Source organism: Scyliorhinus canicula, chromosome 5, assembly GCF_902713615.1.
Source record: "Scyliorhinus canicula chromosome 5, sScyCan1.1, whole genome shotgun sequence".
Lineage (NCBI taxonomy): Eukaryota > Metazoa > Chordata > Chondrichthyes > Carcharhiniformes > Scyliorhinidae > Scyliorhinus > Scyliorhinus canicula.
This window is the reverse complement of record NC_052150.1, coordinates 95,440,849-95,458,593: the sequence shown is the minus strand read 5'-3', so window position 1 is coordinate 95,458,593 and position 17,745 is coordinate 95,440,849. Positions and strand designations below refer to the sequence as shown.

Sequence of the window (17,745 nt, the reverse complement as noted above, 5' to 3'; positions counted from 1 at the left end):
GCGAATGGGATCAAAGGCTATGGGGAGAAAGCAGGATTAGGCTATTGAGTTGGATGATCAGCCATGATCGTGATAAATGGCGGAGCAGGCTCGAAGGACCAAAAGGCCTCCTCCTGTTCCTATCTTCTATGTATCTATACATGTTACAGATACACCTCTGTTTCCCTAACAATGAATCTCCTGTAACAATTGCATTTCTACACATTGATTCCCTCCTGTGCAGTCACTTTTCAAATGGCTTCATGGTCTAGATTGCACTCCTTTCCTGTGTCATCATTTCCAACCATCTCCAATGCACACATGCCAAAGACTCCTGCAATTCCTGCCTCTTCTTACTCTTCCAAATGGCAACCCGCCTAATACCCTGAACACACTCTACATATGTGGTGGTCACCTCCTGGAATGTGCAATCCAAGAAACTCTCAACCTCCCTGATCCTTCCATGTTAAAAATAGCTCTCACTGACTTCCGTTCATTCTCTTGGAAGTGCTTCTCGTTTCTTTAAATACCAGTAAAACACCCCTTTATTTGCTCTCTAATCACACAAGAAGCAGTACTCCATAGAACTGGACTCAGTTTACTTATACGCTTTAAGTGGTAATTCAGTAAATGACAATAATGTTACAATGAATGGCTTACATTAATTGTCTGCTAAATTTGAAAATAGGTAGTTTAAAGTAGAGAAAACTGTACCTTAAATTCGGATAGCCAATCCTCCACCACCCCTTTATCTGTGGCCAACATCTTTGTGTTGCACTTGGTTCAACTTTTATGAAAGGAAAAAAAACACAATATAATAACCAAAATAATCACATAAATCTGATTGTTACTATACAAAAAATAATTTGGGGTAGTTATTATGTTTAGTGATAACTGGGATATTTTCAAAAGAAATAAGATCTTATGTATACTGAATAAAGAGGAAGTTAAATAAACTAGTTACTCATTAAATGACCAAGTTTACCCAAGATCAAAGTTAGTGGATAGTAGAATTTTGTACGAGAAGGTCCAACAGCTACAAATATAAATTGAGAATCTCATCAGAAATAATTAAGTTACCTGAATATGCATCTTCCAGACCACAAAAACCTTTAATGTATTGTGCACACTGATTTTTATTTGTACCATTTTGAATCTAAAACCGAGGCCATTGTCATCATGCACCCATGCCCAGTAATTATTAGATACACACAGTAAAACAAAATGGGATTCTATAGCAACAGATAAAAATCCAGATGTAGCTTTTCTTTTTTTGAAAGAAACGGTCTCAAAGCTAGCAACCTCAGGACGAAGTCAATGCCAATTTCAGAACTTGCCTGATTTTGGGGGCGGGGGCAGTTAGAGCTCCTGAACTCAGAAATGAGAATATATGAAAACCAAATATATGGTTGCAAAGCCATTTAGTTAATGGCCATATCATCTGCTGATTTCTCATGCATTGCATGTAATAATTCTTTCATGCCTCTGCACTTCCCCACATCAGCGTACCCAGGTTAAAATTAGGTAAGGTCAACTAAACTGAAATATTAACTGTTGTAACTGAAAACTGTGCTTTTTTAAATTCCAGCAAGATTGTACAGCACTCTAATAATTTTCTTTGAACTGATGGGCCAGTTACGGTGGCAACTAATGCACATGGAACTTAAAAGGCTTTTGGGAATTAAGTGCAATGTTTCAAATTCAAGCCTGTGGGCTTCCATTTTGGGTGGCCTTAATCATGTCAGAATTCAAATCTGTAGCAAGAACAGGTAAATGTCCTGATCCCAAGTACAATACAAAGCTAAATTATTGGATTCTGCAACAAGCTTTTGTTCTGCCTGGTTGATGTAACTTGCTCATCTTACATCTCCAACCACTCAGTGCAGAAAATGACAGGTGCATGAAGCAACACCTTTTCTGAGCTACATTGGGTGGCATCTGTAGTTCTGCTTTCACCCGCCAGTGGAAACAACCTCCCCGCATCTATCCTATCTATTCCCTTCATAATTTTATATGTTTCTGCAAGATCCCCCCTCATCCTTCTAAATTCCAACGAGTACAGTCCCAGTCTACTCAACCTCTCCTCGTAATCCAACCCCTTCAACTCTGGGATTAATCTAGTGAATCTCCTCTGCACACCCTCCAGCGCCAGTACGTCCTTTCTCAGGTAAGGAGACCAAAACTGAACACAATACTCCAGGTGTGGCCTCACCAACACCTTATACAATTGCAGCATAATCTCCCTAGTCTTAAACTCCATCCCTTTAGCAATGAAGGACACAACTCCATTTGCCTTCTTAATCACCTGTTGCACTTGTAAACCAACTTTTTGCGACTCATGCACTAGCACACCCAGGTCTCTCTGTACAGCAGCATGTTTTAGTATTTTATCATTTAAATAATAATCCTTTTGCTGTTATTCCTTCCAAAATGGATAACCTCACATTTGTCTACATTGTATTCCTACTGCCAGAGCCTAGCCCATTCACCTAACCTATCCAAATCCCTCTGCAGACTTCCAGTATCCTCTGCACTTTTTGCTTTACCACTCATCTTAGTGTCGTCTGCAAACCTGGACACATTGCACTTGGTCCCCAACTCCAAATCATCTATGTAAATTGTGAACAATTTTGGGCCCAACACTGATCCCTGAGGGACAGCACTAGCAAGTGATTGCCAACCAGAGATACACCCATTAATCCCCACTCTTTTCCTTCTATTAAGTAACCAATCCTCTATCCATGCTACTACTTTACCCTTAATGCCATGCATCTTTATCTTATGCAGCAACCGTTTGTGTGGCACCTTGTCAAAAGTTTTCTGGAAATCCAGACATACCACATCCATTGGCTCCCAGTTATCTACCGCACTGGTAATGTCCTCAAAAAATTCCACTAAATTAGTTAGGCATGACCTGCCCTTTATGAACCCATGCTGCATCTGCCCAATGGGACACTTTCCATCCAGATGCGTCGCTATTTCTTTCTTGATGATAGATTCCAGCATCTTCCCGACTACCGAAGTTAAGCTAACTGGCCTATAATTACCCGCTTTCTGCCTACCTCCTTTTTTAAACAGTGGTGTCACGTTTGCTCATTTCCAATCCGCCAGGATCATCCCAGAGTCTAATGAATACAAGTCAGCATTACTTCTAAAGTGAATTTGTTGAAATTTTCTTCTGGACTTATGACCAACTTCAATCTGGTTATAAAAGTTCAGACAACAGATTAAGTTTAGAAACAGCCATATTCAGGTCTAAGACAGAAAAGATAACTGGTCAGCAATAGATATTTAGAAATATAAGACCACTCCATCCACCAGGTCCACTGTTTAGAGGATTGCTCTACGGACTTTTCCCACATGGTCCTGCTTCATAAAAACAATGTCCTTGCCCAATCTCTCCTTAATGATTCAAAAAGAAATCAAGCGATTAAATGAATATACCTGTAACCTTTCATCACCATCGCAACAGATTTTTATTCACTCAAGAGATGTGGGCTTCACCAAGATTCATTGCCTGATACTCATTGCCCTGGAGAAGGTGGTGATGAACTGCCTTCTTGAACCGCTGCAGTCCATGTCTAGGGACAACTATAGCACTGTTAGGGATGGAGTTACAGGATTTTGACCCAGTGACAGTGGAGGAACAGCAAGTCATGATGGTGAACGGCTCGGAGGGGAGTGCCCAGGTATCCCCAAGTATCTGCTTCCCTTGCCCTTCTAGATGGTAGCAGTCATGGGTTTGGAAGGTGCTGTATAAGGAAACTTGGCGAGTTTTTTTTCATTCGTTCATGGGACATGGGCATCTCTGGTTGGGCCAGCATTTGTTGCCCATCCCTAATTGCCCTTGAGGGGGCAGTTGAGTCAACCACATTGCCGTGGATCTGGAGTCACATGTAGGCGAGACCAGGCAAGGACAACAAATTCCCTTCCCTGAAGGACATTGGCGATCCAGATGGGTTTCTATGATAATAGACAATGGTTTCATGGTCATCATTAGACTTTTAATTCCAGATTTGTATTAAATTCAAATTTCACCATCTGCAGCGGCAGGATTCAAACCCGGGTCACAATATCAGAGAATTTACAGAGCAGAAGGAGGCCATTCGGCTGATTGAGGTCCCCAGTGCATTACCCTGGGTCTCTGGTTTACTAGTCCAGTGACAATACCACTATGCTACCACCTCGCCAGGAGTTCCTTTTGTCCCTGTCCCAAATTTCTTCTCTCAGAGCTGGAACAATGTTAGAACTCTCTACCCCAGAGAGTTGTGAAATCTGGGTAACTGAATATTCGAGCGGAGTTAGACAAGATGCAGTGCATCTTGTAGATGGTACATACTGCTGCTATCATGCATCAGTGGAGGAGTCAGTGAGTCTGTGGAAGGGGTGCAAATCAAGCACTGTCCTGAATGGTGTCAAAGCTTAAGAGTGTTTTTGGAGCTACACTCAAGTGAAGAGTATTCTATCACACTCCTGACTTGTGCCTTGTCGTTGGTGGCCAGGCTTTGGAGTCAGGAGGTGAATTGCTGACTGCAGAATTCCTAGCCTCTGACCTGCTACAGCATTTACATGGCTAGCCAGTTGAATTTCCGGTTAATGAAGTCCCCAGGATTTAGTGATGGCAATGCCATTGAATGTCACGGGGTGATGCAGCTCCATTTTATAGCTGTCAATACACAATTAATTACCTTCTCTGTTCCCCATGTTTCCTTTCAAATCATAACCATATTGTAGGTTTCTGAATTTTGGTTTTGTTCATCTTATGATTACCAACCAAGGCAAACAGATTGCTTACTTTAACTAGTGACACTATTTTAATTGTGCAAACTTCAACTGCAAATGAAGGATTTCTAACCAAATGTTCTTAGAACATTTTGAAATTACCTGATTTAGTAATGACTTTAAGAATATTACCTCTAGTGACTTGAAAATAAGTTGCTGCATGTTCTGTACTTCACATTTATTCAGTGAGTCAATAGGGAAAAAATGTTGCACTCAGAAATCTCACCAAAGTACAACGTACAATCATTGTTCTCTTTGTTTAAAAATCTGAGTTCATGATGAATCACTGAAGGATTTGCAAACCCAGATTTGAAATGAAAAATGAAATGAAAATCGCTTATTGTCACGAGTGGGCTTCAAATAAAGTTACTGTGAAAAGCCCTGAGTCGCCACATTCCGGCGCCTGTCCGGGGAGGCTGGTACGGGAATTGAACCGTGCTGCTGGCCTGCCTTGGTTTGCTTTAAAAGCCAGCAATTTAGCCCAGTGTGCTAAACCAGCCCCGGATTTGTTAAATGATGTAAAATCTTAAGTCATTTAACTAATCACAGACATCTTTCTACCCTTAAAAATGCTTGGTTGAATTCAGCTACATTTTCTTTCAACCATTTCCTGCAAACATGGGCACAACATGCTCAAAAGGACTGAATGACGCATGCCTGTCCCCATGTTCGATTCTCAAAATTTATGCAGATAAAATGTTCACGGAGATGTCAAATATTAGATTCACTTTCCTAACTGCATCACCTTTTGGTCAAATTTCAATCGACAAACAAATCACAACCAGTGATATAGTGTTTCATTTGAAAAGAAGTGGTGTAATTAGACAAAGTCAGCATGGATTTACGAAAGTGAAATCATGCTTGGCAAATTTCCAAGAATTCTTTGAAGATATGACAAGTAGAATTGACCAGGGAGAACCGGTGGATGTGGTTTATTTAGACTTATCAGAAGGCTTTCAACAAGTCTCACATAGCAGATTACAAGCGCATGGGATTGTGGGTAGCGTTTTGAGATGGATAGAAAGCTGGTTAGCAGAAAGGAAGCAAAGAGTTGGAATAAATGGGTCTTTTTCCAATTGGCAGGAGTTGACTAGTGACATACCACAGGGATCTGTGCTGGGACCCCAACTGTTCACATTATATATTAAAGATTTGGACGAGGCAACTAAATGTATTATCTCCAAATTTACAGATGATACAAAAGTTGTATGGGAGGGTGAGCCGTGAGGAGATGCGGGGATGCTTCAGCGGGATTTGGACAACCCAAGTGAGTGTGCACATGAATGGCAGATGCAGTATAATGTAGATAAATGGGAGGTTATCTGCTTCAGTAGCAAAAATAGAACGTAGATTATTTAAATGGGTGCAAATTGAGAGAGGTGGATACTCAGCGAGATCTTGATGTCCTCGCGCATCAGTCGCTGAAAGTAAACACACAGGTACAAGCAGGCAGTAAAGACGACAAATAGTATGTTGGCCTTCATAGTGAGAGGATTTAAGTATGGGAATAGGGATGCTTCCCTGTAATTGTATTGGGCATTGGTGAGGGCACACCTGGAGCATTGTGTGCAGTTTTGGTGTATTGGATAGAATCATAGAAAAGTTACAGCACAGGAGGAGTCCATTTGGCCCACCTTGCCCATGCCAGCCATAGGACACCCAAGTGCCCTTCCTAATTCCACTTTCCTGCACCTGGTCTTTAGTTATGTAGCTTAGAGCGCTTAAGGTGCAGATCCAAATACCTTTTAAAAGAGTTTAGAGTCTCTGCCTCCACCACCAACTCAGGAAACAAATTCCAGAGCCCCACCCCGCCTCATGTCCCCTCGACACCTTCTGCCACTTATCTTAAATCAATGTCCCCTGGTTCTAGAATTCTCCACCAGAAGAAAATATTTAATCCTGTCCACCCTACCTCTTCCCCTCAATTTTGTACACCTCAATTCATTCACCCCTCAGCCTTCTTTGTTCCAAGAAAAATAACCCCAACCTATCCAGTCTCTCCTCACAGTTACACTTTTCTAGCCCTGGCACCCTTCTTGTAAACCTCCTCTGCACTCTCTCCAGAGCAATAGCATCCTTCCTGTAATATGGGGATCAGAACTGCACACAATATTCCAGTTGTGACCTCACCAGTGTTTTATACAATTCTAACATTATATCCTTGCTTTTATATTCTCTACCTCTGCCAATGGAGAGCTTTCTTAACAACCTGATCTACTTGAACTACTGTCTTTGGGGACCTGCATACCTACATGCCAAGATCTATTTCTTCATCAACCCCTCTTAGTATATTCCCATGTATTGTGTACTCCCTACATCTGTTCGACCACCCCACCCCCACCCCACCAAATGCAGGACCTCACACTTTTCGATGTTGAATTCCATCTGCCACTTTATCGTCCACTCCACCAATCCATCTGTATTGTTTTGAAGGTTATCATTATCCTCTCTACTGTCCATCACTCGGTCAATCTTTGTGACATCTGCAAACTCCCCAATCATGCTCCCCACGTTCACAGTCCAAATCATTAATTTATAACACAAACAGCAAAGGTCCCAACACTGAGCCCTGTGGAACACCACTTGAAACAACTTTCCAATTGCAAGGGCATCCATCGACCATTAACCTTTGCTTCCTGTTACTAAGCCAACTTTTTATCTAGTTTGCCACATTGCCCTGTATCCCATGGGCTTTCACTTTCTTGACCAATCTGTCATGTGGGACTTTGTTAAACACCTTTCTAAAATCCATGTACACCACAGCCACTACACTACTTTCATCAACCCTTCTTGTCACTTCCTCAAAGAATACAATCAAATTTGTGAGGCAAGGTCTTCCTTTAACAAATCCATGCTGACTATCCCCGACTATCCATGCGACTCTCAGGATTGATTCTACTAATTTGCCCACCATTGATGCAAGACTAATTGGCCTATAATTGTTGAGCATTTCCTTCAATCCCTTTTTAAACAATGGAACCATGTTTGCATTTCTCCAGAGCTCCGGTACCTCCCCTGTGTCCAGTGAGGATTGGAAAATCATCCTCGGAGCGTCTGCTATCACCTCCGACCTCCTTCATTGCTTCGGAAGCAATCCATCTGGCCCTTGCAATTCATCAACTTTCAAGGATTTCAATCCTTCGAGTACTTCCTTTCTCTTTGTTCTTGTTGTGGAGGGAGTGCAGTGAAGGTTTACCTGGGATGGCAGGACTATCATATTGGATTTGTTTATCGTCAGGTGTACCGAGGAACAATGACACAGGTATTGTTCTGTGTGCAACTCAGACAGATCATTCTGTACATGAAAAGAAAATACATAGTAGGGCAAACATAAAATGCTCATTGTAAGTACATAGACACGGACATCGGTGAAGCATACAGTAGTTCAGTGCTACTCGGTAGTACTACACTCTACCGAGTAGTACTGCACTCGGTGAGGAGAGACTAAGTCAGTTAGAATTTATATTCATTGGCGTTTAGAGGAGTGAGAGGGGATCATATAGAAACCTATAAAATTCTAACAGGTTAGACAGGTAGATTCTGAAAGCATGTTCCCGATTGTAGGAGAGTCCAAAATTAGGGGTCACAGCTTGGTGATAAGGGATAAACCTTTTAGGACTGAGGCAAGGAGAAACATCTTACCCAGAGAGTGGTGAATCTGTGGAATTTACAACCACAAAAAGTAGTTGAGGCCAAAATGTGGCATTTCACAAAGGAGTTAGATATAGCTCTTGGGGCTAAATGGATCAAGGGATATGGGAGGGGGGGGGGGGGGGGGGTTGCAGAGGAGAATGCTGGATCAGGATATTGAACTTGATGATCAACGATGATTGTAATGAATGGTGTAGCAGGCTCAAAGGGCCGAATGGCCTCCTGCTTCTATTTTCTATATATGTGTTTCTATGTAAGTCCTATATTTGTAAATGAGATCAATTTAAATAAAATGAAGTTCAAAATATAACAGAAACTAACTTTCACTATCAATATTGCGTCCTGAACCTCCCACGTGTGGCCTCTCCCATCCTTAATCCACCCTCACTGATGACCCTCTCCCCAACTCATAGCCTCTGCCACTCCCACTCTAATCCTTACCCTCGCTGAACCTTCCACTCCCGAATTCTCGCACTCCCGTCTCCTGAACCCTCACTGTGAGCATGGAAGAGCAGAGAGGCAGGAGGAGTCAACAGTGAGAGGATGGGTCAGAGAGTGGGAGAAGCCATTCCAAAATGGTGCCGATTGGTCAGCCCTACTTCAAGCTGGCGCAAAAAATACCCCAAAATTCACAATGTTATACAAGAATACAGACCCATTTAATGACCGACATGAAAGGAAATCAACTTCAAACGGGGACTTAGTGCAGTAAACAGCTCCGAGAAAACGCATGGTGCTGCAGGTCTATTTAAAAAAAATAATAATTTGATAGTAATACTGGCAGTATCATAATTCTGAATCTGAAATCAATCATTCAAGAAGGCCCAGCAACAATGGCTTCCAGGGAAATCATTATTGAAAACAGTTAGGATTCCACAAGCTAAAACAAACGCGTTGATTTTGGAATTCTAACAAACCATGTTCTACGAAAGTGAGCAGACAATGAGCAGAACTCTAATTACCATGCCTTCTAAACACTGAGCAACTGCGCTTATTTTATGAGAACATAATCGAAATTACAGTGGAATGAAGGTTAATTTCCAGAAGAGGAGTACTATTATTCAATTATGAAAATGAAATGAAATGAAAATCGCTTATTGTCACGAATAGGCTTCAATGAAGTTACTGTGAAAAGCCCGTAGTCGCCACATTCCGGCGCCTGTCCCGGGACGCTGGTACGGGAATCGAACCGTGCTGCTGGCCTGCTTGGTCTGCTTTAAAAGCCAGCGATTTAGCCCAGTGAGCTAAACCAGCCCCAACAGTCAAATTTAAATATTTAGTTGAACGGTGCCTTTTGATAGTATTTGATGAACTAATTACATTTATCGTTTTATTTCTTCAGGAAGCTTAAAAATTTCAAACATCGGAGAGAGTGAACAAAGCCATGGGAGATTTGCAATATTATATTCAGTACTTACATTTTCTTTGCATCAGTAATGCACAACGAGCTGAACTTCAGGGCTTCAAATGCATCTGGCAAGTTGTAACACAGGCACATTTGAGTATTTCCATTCTGGTGACAAGCAAGAGCAGTGCATAACTGTTAATTTTTTTGTCCACCTCTGTGAGAAGTACAATTGCATATGCTTCATATTAAAAGTACCCATCAAATAAAGGAATTAAAAGCATACTGTACCTGCAGCATTTCACTTCCGTTATATAGTGCACTATGTAGAATTCACCAAAATATTCAGGACTTTTTTGCTAAAACTTTGATTTCCTTATTAACTTTACATATCCCCCAGCGGCTCAATTTCACAGAGCATAACTTCCCCAAATGTTGGAAGATTTGAAAATAAGAATTTAAATTCTTTACATACTTGATAATTACCCCTTCTGGGATTAGCAACATTTCACCATGAGCCTCAGCTAGATGCATATTCAGGTTCTCAAAGCTATGCTATTATAATTATACACAATATCAACCAAGTCCAGTCTTGCAGGTGATTGGACAGATCCAATTTTATCGACACAATGGCTTGGAAATTCTCTACTTTGCCTATTTTTAACCTTCATGCACCCAAAGTGATTAAATGTACCTTCTTGTTACAGTCGTCAAATCAGTATTGACATTTTTCTGATACAATTTGCCAACAAATTTCAAGGGGAGACTAATACTAGCATATTCAGCTTCTCTTTCAACAATCTAGCCACAGGACCTGAAAATGGGCCAGAGCACCATAAAATCTGGAAGCTTTCCATGTTTTCTGCCTAGAAACACATGATGGAGGAACCAAAAATGGTCTCACCTGCAGTTATTTTCTTTTCCAACTATACCAAATCAGATCACTGCACAAATTTGAGGCAACACTAAAGAATTTGGCTCAATTTGAATAATAACTTGTTACTTCTTAAACATTTCAGAAAACTAGTTCTGACTGGAGGGTTCAGGTAGAGACATTAGACCAATATTGTCTTTGATTGTAGCCCAGTAATGTATCTAGTATTTGGAATGCTCTTTCCAGTGAGCAGTGACAGTGCCATTGAATATGTTTTAAAAGCAGTTACATAAATTCTTGATTGATAAGGGAGTCGTAGAAGGTAGACAAAAAAGTAGAGTTGATGCCGCAATCTCATCAAAACAAGTTCATGGGGCTGAATTGCGCATTCCACCTCCTAATTCGTATGGTCATATGGGTATGTGCCATACTGTAATGTATTCAGAGCCTCTATGGGTTATGACTTGATGGAAAACTGTACATTTCAGAGGATTACCTCTGCTGACTTTAGCTGTTTTTGTGAATGTTCTTTACTTTCTGATTACGATTGCGCATTAGGAAAGTATTACCCCTCTTGCAATCAATAAAAACCTCACTGATCAGTGACCGATCTCCATATATCTTCCTTCGCCCTATATCCCATGAAAGTTTTAAAGAACCAATACATCTCAGTTTTAAAATTAACGATCTTTCTAGAATCATTTGCCAAATGGCAAAGAGAGTGCTCCAAATGTCCGTCATAGTCCCGAAGACGTGCTGTTAGGTCATTTGGACATTCTGAATTCTCCCTCAGTGCACCCCAATAGGTGCCGCAATGTGGCGACGAGGGGCTTTTCACAGAAACCTCATTGCAGTGTTAATGTAAACCTACTTGTGACAATAAAGATTATAACATAATGTCCTTTATCCATGGAAGTGTTTCCAAATTTAATTTTTAAATCATGACCCCTAGTTTTACACTTGCCAACCAGAGGAAATGTTTCACTCTATCTAGTCTTTTGTTCCCATTAATATTTTGAAAACTTCGACCAAATCATCACTCCTTAACCTTCTAAACTCTGTTTGTGTCACCTCGCCCTGCATTTTAACCCTCCAGCCCAAGTAACATTCTGGTAAACCTATGATGCATTCCCAATGCATCCTTCCAAAGGTGTAGTCACCAGAACTGCTCACAATACATGGGTGTAGTCTAACCAGAGCTTTGCACAGCTGAAGTATGACTGCTACCTTCTTGTACTCGGCCTGCTAGCCGTTTTGGCTATTTTCTGTACTTGTTCATGGCATTTTAATGATCTTTGTGTGGGATCCCCAAATCTGCTTGGATCGTCACCGTTTTCCATTTTTCACCATTGAGGAGGTTCTTATTCAAAGTAGAGGACTTTATATTTGCCTACATGGAAATTCATTTGCTATAGCTTTGCCCATACATTTAATCTTTCATCTATTGACTTTACACTTCAATCTACGCTGCTTACAGTGCCACTTGTCTTGAGCAATCAGCAAATCAGGGTGTGTCTTTCTATCCCATCACACAAGTCCTTAATAAATAAGGTGAATAGTTGTGGGACTAACACAGATCCTTGCATGTTGCCACTAAACGCATCCTGTCAATTAAGTACCTGTCTATTATCCCACTATTCACCTACTGCTCAGACAATCTCTCAGCCAAGTAAATAATAGGCCTTCAATTTCATGAGTTAATATATCTACTTCCCTGCCCACTATTTCAGTTACCTCTTCAAATAAAAAAAAATCTTCAATCAGCATTGTAAAAGGGTAGATTATGTCTGGCAGATAGATGTCTGCACTCTCCAATCAGTTGAAAATTTCCAAGATATTCAGTCACTATCCTTAATCAGATGTGATTTATTTTTACCCAATGACAGTCATTCAGCTAACTGGTTTAGAATACCCTAGATTCCTCCTCTTACTTTTCTCAAAGGGTGGCTTGACATGCATAATTTTCCAGTAAAATTAACATTTCCAGAATCACTTAAAAGATTATAGGTGGCCATCTGCAATGTTCTTACCGACTTCCTTTAAAAATACAATTGAAAACATTTTGTCAGTATCATATAAAACAGTTTAAGGAGCCCTTGTTACTCCCTGTTAATATAATTAACAACTTCTCCTTACAAGTTTGTTTTTCTACTCCTTTTGTAGCTTGTACAGTTTTGTCATTCTTTGCATCTTTCCCATTTGCCATTTTCTGCACTATTTGGCATCCTCTTACGCTTTTTGTTTTAATGTTGCCTCTTAACACTTTTCAATCTTCCATACCGGTCTCTTCTTGCCTCTCAGGAGGTATAAAACTAGTTCCCATTACCCATTAATAGACATCTCCATTTTACTGTGGATAGCTCTGACTCTGGCTGTCGAAGTCAGCTTTGCCCAAATGTAAATTATTAGTAGCTGTTTTGCAATTCTGCCATTCAAACACACGTAAATTTGATGACGATACTAAAACTACGTGGGAATGAGACTGGTGAGGAGGGTGTCAAGAGGCTTCAAGGTGATTTAGTTAAGTTGAGTGGCAAAATACATGGCAGATGCAATATAATACGGACAAGTGTGCAGTTGCTTCACAGCTCCAGGGTCCCAGGTTCGATTCCCGCTGGGTCGCTGTCTGTGTGGAGTCTGCACGTTCTAAGAGTGTCTGCATGGGTTTCCTCTGGGTGCTCCGGTTTCCTCCCACAGTCCAAAGATGTGTAGGTTAGGTGGATTTGCAGTGCTAAATTGCCCTTAGGTGTCCAAAAAAGGTTAGGTGGGGTTACGGGGATAGGGTGAGGTGTGGGCCTAGGTAGTGCTCTTTCCAACGGCTGGTTCTCGATGGGCCGAATGGCCTCCTTCTGCACTGTAAATTCTATGATTCTGTAATAAGTTATCCACTTCAGTACAAAAACAGAATGACAGAGCATTATTTAAACGGCAATAAATTTGGAAGTGCTGATGTACAAATGACCTGGGGATCCTTGTACACCAGTCACTGAAAGCAAGCATGCACGTGCAGTAAGCAGTTAATAAGGCAAATGTCATGTTGGCCTTCGTTGCAACAGAACTGGGGTACAAGAGCAAGGGTGTCTTACGGCAATTGTACAGGGCCTTGGTGAGGCTACACCTGGAGTAGTGTGCAGTTTTTGTCTACTTATCCAAGATACATTTTCCATAAAAGGGGCTGCAGCGAGGGTTCACCAGACTGATCCCTGGGATGACAAGGTTGGCATTAGAGGAGAAATTATGTTGACTCGGCCTATATTCATTAGAGTTTGGAAGAATGAGTGGATCTCAATGAAAATCATTGGCAGGGCTGGACAGATTGGATGTAAGGATGTTATTGTCCCTGGCTTTGGGGGGGCGGTCAAGGACAAGGAGTTACAGTGTCAGGATATGGATACGGCTATTTAGAACCAACACAAGGAGTAATTTCTTCACTCACCGGGCATGGTGAACCTGTGGAAGACTTTGCCATAACAAAACTGTGGAGGCAAAGTCACTTAATGTATTTAAACAGATGCATTGAGACACTAAAAGATGTGAAGGGGTATGGGGAGAGTTTGGGAGTATAAAACTTTGAGATAGAGTATCAGCCATGATCATACTGAATGGCAGAGCATGCTCAATGTGCTAAATGGGCTACACCTGCTCCTATTTTCAGTTTCCTTTTTGATCATTTGATTCCCCATAATATCGTATTTTTGCACTGATATTCTGTCAACTAAATCTGACTAATTGTCCATTACTAAATTTAAAATTGTCCGCTTGCTGATTGTATGATATATTGTTGCAGAAGAAAGTTATTACGGACACACAAAATAAATTCACTGACTTCCGGTTGCGGCGATGCGGAGCTAAGCCGCACGTTCGGCAGCTCCCTCTTTTAAAGGACTTTCGGACCTATTTTAGGGCCCCAAACGGCGCTGTTTCGACGATTCCCGGTGGGGGAAGGGGTTTGGAGGAACATTCCCTGAAATTTATGATGCTTACAAGGAGTGGGGCAAAGAAAAAGGCTGCAGCAGCTCCCCAGGAAAAGCGGGGGAAGGAGGACAAAATGGCGGCGGGCGGAGCACCCGAGGACTGGTGGAAGTGGGCGCAGGAACAGCAAGCTGCTCTTCTGCGCTGTTTTGCGGAGCTGAAGGCTGAGTTGCTGGACTCCCTGAATGCGACTACCAAGATCTTCCGTCTTATGTGACCACAATGCTGAGCTCGTTGATGGGAGCGGGGTCCTTCCATTTGCCCCTGGAGCTTGAGGGAGCCCACAGAGTGCTGGCCAGGAGGCCCAAGACAAATGAACCCCCACGGGCAGTGCTGGTGCGGTTCCATCGATTCAGCAACCGGGAGTGTGTGCTGCACTGGGCCAAGAAAGAGAGGAGCAGCAAGTGGGAGAATTCGGTAGTGCGAATCTACCAGGACTGGAGTGCGGAGGTGGCTAAGCGGTGGGCCGGGTTTAACCGGATGAAGGCGGTGCTGCATGCCAAGCAGGTCAAATTTGGAATGCTGCAGCCTGCGCGTCTGTGGGTGACATATAAGGACCGGCACCACTACTTCGAGTCCCCGGAGGAGACGTGGGCCTTTGTACAGGCGGAGAAGCTGGACTCGAACTAGGGTCTGGGGGCTGCGGGGTTCGGTGCACTATGGTCGTTGCTGTTTTTGCTGTTGCTGTTTTTGTAACTTTGACATGTGTTTTTTATGCTGGTTTTTTGCTCTGTTTCCGGGTGGGTCTGTTGGGTATGGTTTGGGTTATGTGGGGAATGTTGGGGGTTTGTTTTTTGTTTTTTTATTTTCTCTTCTGTACGGGGCTGGGGGATGGGGTGGAGCTGGAATTTGGGGAGCTGCGTCAGAAGGGTGGGGTGGGGCAGTGTGAAAGCGCGGGCTTTCCTCTGGTTTCCCGCGCTGCGGGACGGGGGGGTGGAGATGGCGGTGGGGGCATGGCCTCTACTGTTTTTTTCCCACGCTGAAGCGGTGCCAAGGAGGTGTGGCAGGAGAGGGGATGACCCCATGTCGGGAGGGGCCGGGTTTTGGCGGGAGTTGCCGGGGTCAGCAGAAGTCAGCTGACTCACGGAAGTACCATGGAGGGTGCGTCGCGGCTAGGAGGGGTCCTAGCCTGAGGGTTGTGGGGGGATACCGGGTTGCTGCTGGAATGGCCAAGAAGGAGCTGGTGTGGGCCAGGGGGAGGGGGGGGGGGGGGGGTAGAGGAGAGGCGTTATCGTCATGGGGAACGGGTCGGGTGGGGTGTGCTGGCCTGGGGCGAGCAGTCGATGAGCTATGGCTAGTCGTCGGGGGGAGGGGGGGCGGGGTGCCCTCTGATCCGGCTGAATACCTGGAACGTGAGGGAACTGAATGGGCCGGTTAAGAGAACTAGGGTATTTTCTCATCTGAAGGGGCTGAAGGCGGGCGTGGCTATGCTCCAGGAGACCCATTTGAAGGTGGCGGACCAGGTTCGTCTGAGGAACGGGTGGGTGGGGCAGGTTTTCCACTCCGGATTAGTCGCGAAGAACCGGGGGGTGGCGATTCTGGTGGGGAAGAGGGTGGCGTTCGAGGTGGCGTCAGACAAGGAGGGCAGATATATTATGGTGAAGGGTAGGCTGCAGGGAGAGAAGGTGGTGCTGGTTAATGTATATGCCCCGAATTGGGATGATGCCGGCTTCATGAGGCGCTTGTTGGGCCGCATTCCGGACCTGGAGGCAGGGGGCCTGTTCATGGGGGGACCCCTTAACACGGTGCTGGATCCCCCACTGGACCGGTCCAGTTCAAGGACGAGTAGGAGACCGGCGGCGGCCAAGTTGCTGAGGGGGTTTATGGACCAGATGGGAGGGGTGGATCCCTGGAGGTTTTGGAGGCCGAGGGCGCGGGAGTATTCCTTTTTGCTCCCATGTCCAGAGGGTTTACTCCCGAATAGATTTTTTCGTCCTGAGCAAGGGATTGATCCCGAAGAGGCAGGATGCCAAGTATTCGGCCATAACAATTTCAGACCATGCTCCGCACTGGGTCAATCTGGAGATGGGGGAGGCGCGGGACCAGCGCCCGCTTTGGCGCCTGGATGTGGGGATGCTGGCTGATGAGGTGTGTAGGAGGGTCCGGGGAAGTATTGAGGGGTACCTTGAGACCAACGACACGGGGGAGGTCCGGGTGGGGATGGTTCGGGAGGCTCTAAAAGCAGTGATCCGGGGGGAGCTGATTTCTATCCGGGCCTATAGGGAAAGGAGGGAGGGAGAGGGAGAGACTGGTGGGGGAGCTCCTGGATGTGGATAGGAGGTATGCGGAGGCACCGGAGGAGGGGTTGCTGGGGGAAAGGCGTAGTTTGCAGGCCAAGTTCGACTTGTTGACCACCAGAAAGGTGGAGGCACAGTGGAGGAGGGCGCAAGGCGCGGTATACGAGTATGGGGAGAAGGCGAGCAGGATGTTGGCGCATCAGCTCCGTAGGCGAGATGCGGCTAGAGAAATTGGTGGAGTGACGGATGAGGGTGGAAATGTGGTGCAGTAGGGGGCAGAGGTGAACGGGGTCTTTAGGGACTTCTACAAGGAACTGTACCGGTCGGAGCCACCGATGGGGGTGTGGTGGGGGGGGGGGGGGGGGGGGGGGGGGGGGGGACTGGAGAGCTTCATGAACAAGCTACGTTTCCCAAAGGTGCAAGAGGAGCTGGTGGAGGGGCTGGGGGCGCCGATAGAGTTGGAGGAGCTAGTCAGGGGGATTGGTCAAATGCAGTCAGGTAAGGCGCCGGGGCCGGATGGGTTCCCGGTGGAATTTTATAAAAAGTATGCGGATCTGGTGGGCCCCCTGTTGGTGCGAGCCTTAAATGAGGCATGGGAGGGGGTGGCTTTCCCCCGACGATGTCACGGGCGCTGATATCTCTGATCCTGAAGCGGGATAAGGACCCCTTGCAGTGTGGATCATACAGGCCAATCTCGCTCCTCAATGTTGACGCTAAGTTGCTGGCGAAGATCCTGGCCACCAGGGTAGAGGACTGTGTGCCAGGGGTGATACACGAGGATCAGACAGGATTTGTCAAGGGAAGGCAGCTCAACACGAATGTGCGGAGATTGTTAAATGTGATTATGATGCCGGCGGTGGAGGGGGAGGCGGAGATAGTGGTGGCGCTGGATGCAGAGAAGGTGT

At 44.4% G+C, this 17,745-nt stretch overlaps 1 protein-coding gene across 8 annotated transcripts in view; it reads right to left on the bottom strand.

The window, feature by feature from the left end:
* fam126a (family with sequence similarity 126 member A) overlaps nucleotides 1–17,745 on the bottom strand; it is a 131,894-nt gene that overhangs the window by 73,484 nt on the left and 40,665 nt on the right. For 6 of the 8 annotated variants that reach the window (XM_038797424.1, XM_038797425.1, XM_038797417.1 and 3 more), the window contains exons 2-3: nucleotides 9,831–9,925; nucleotides 694–766 (exon numbers count right to left, since the gene is read on the bottom strand). In XM_038797424.1, coding sequence (XP_038653352.1) covers nucleotides 694–744 — 51 coding nt within the window. In that variant the 5' untranslated portion in view covers nucleotides 745–766; nucleotides 9,831–9,925. Of the gene's footprint in view, nucleotides 1–693; nucleotides 767–7,771; nucleotides 8,057–9,830; nucleotides 9,926–17,745 lie in introns of all 8 variants that reach the window. The other 2 variants (XM_038797420.1, XM_038797421.1) reach the window with 1 other exon arrangement.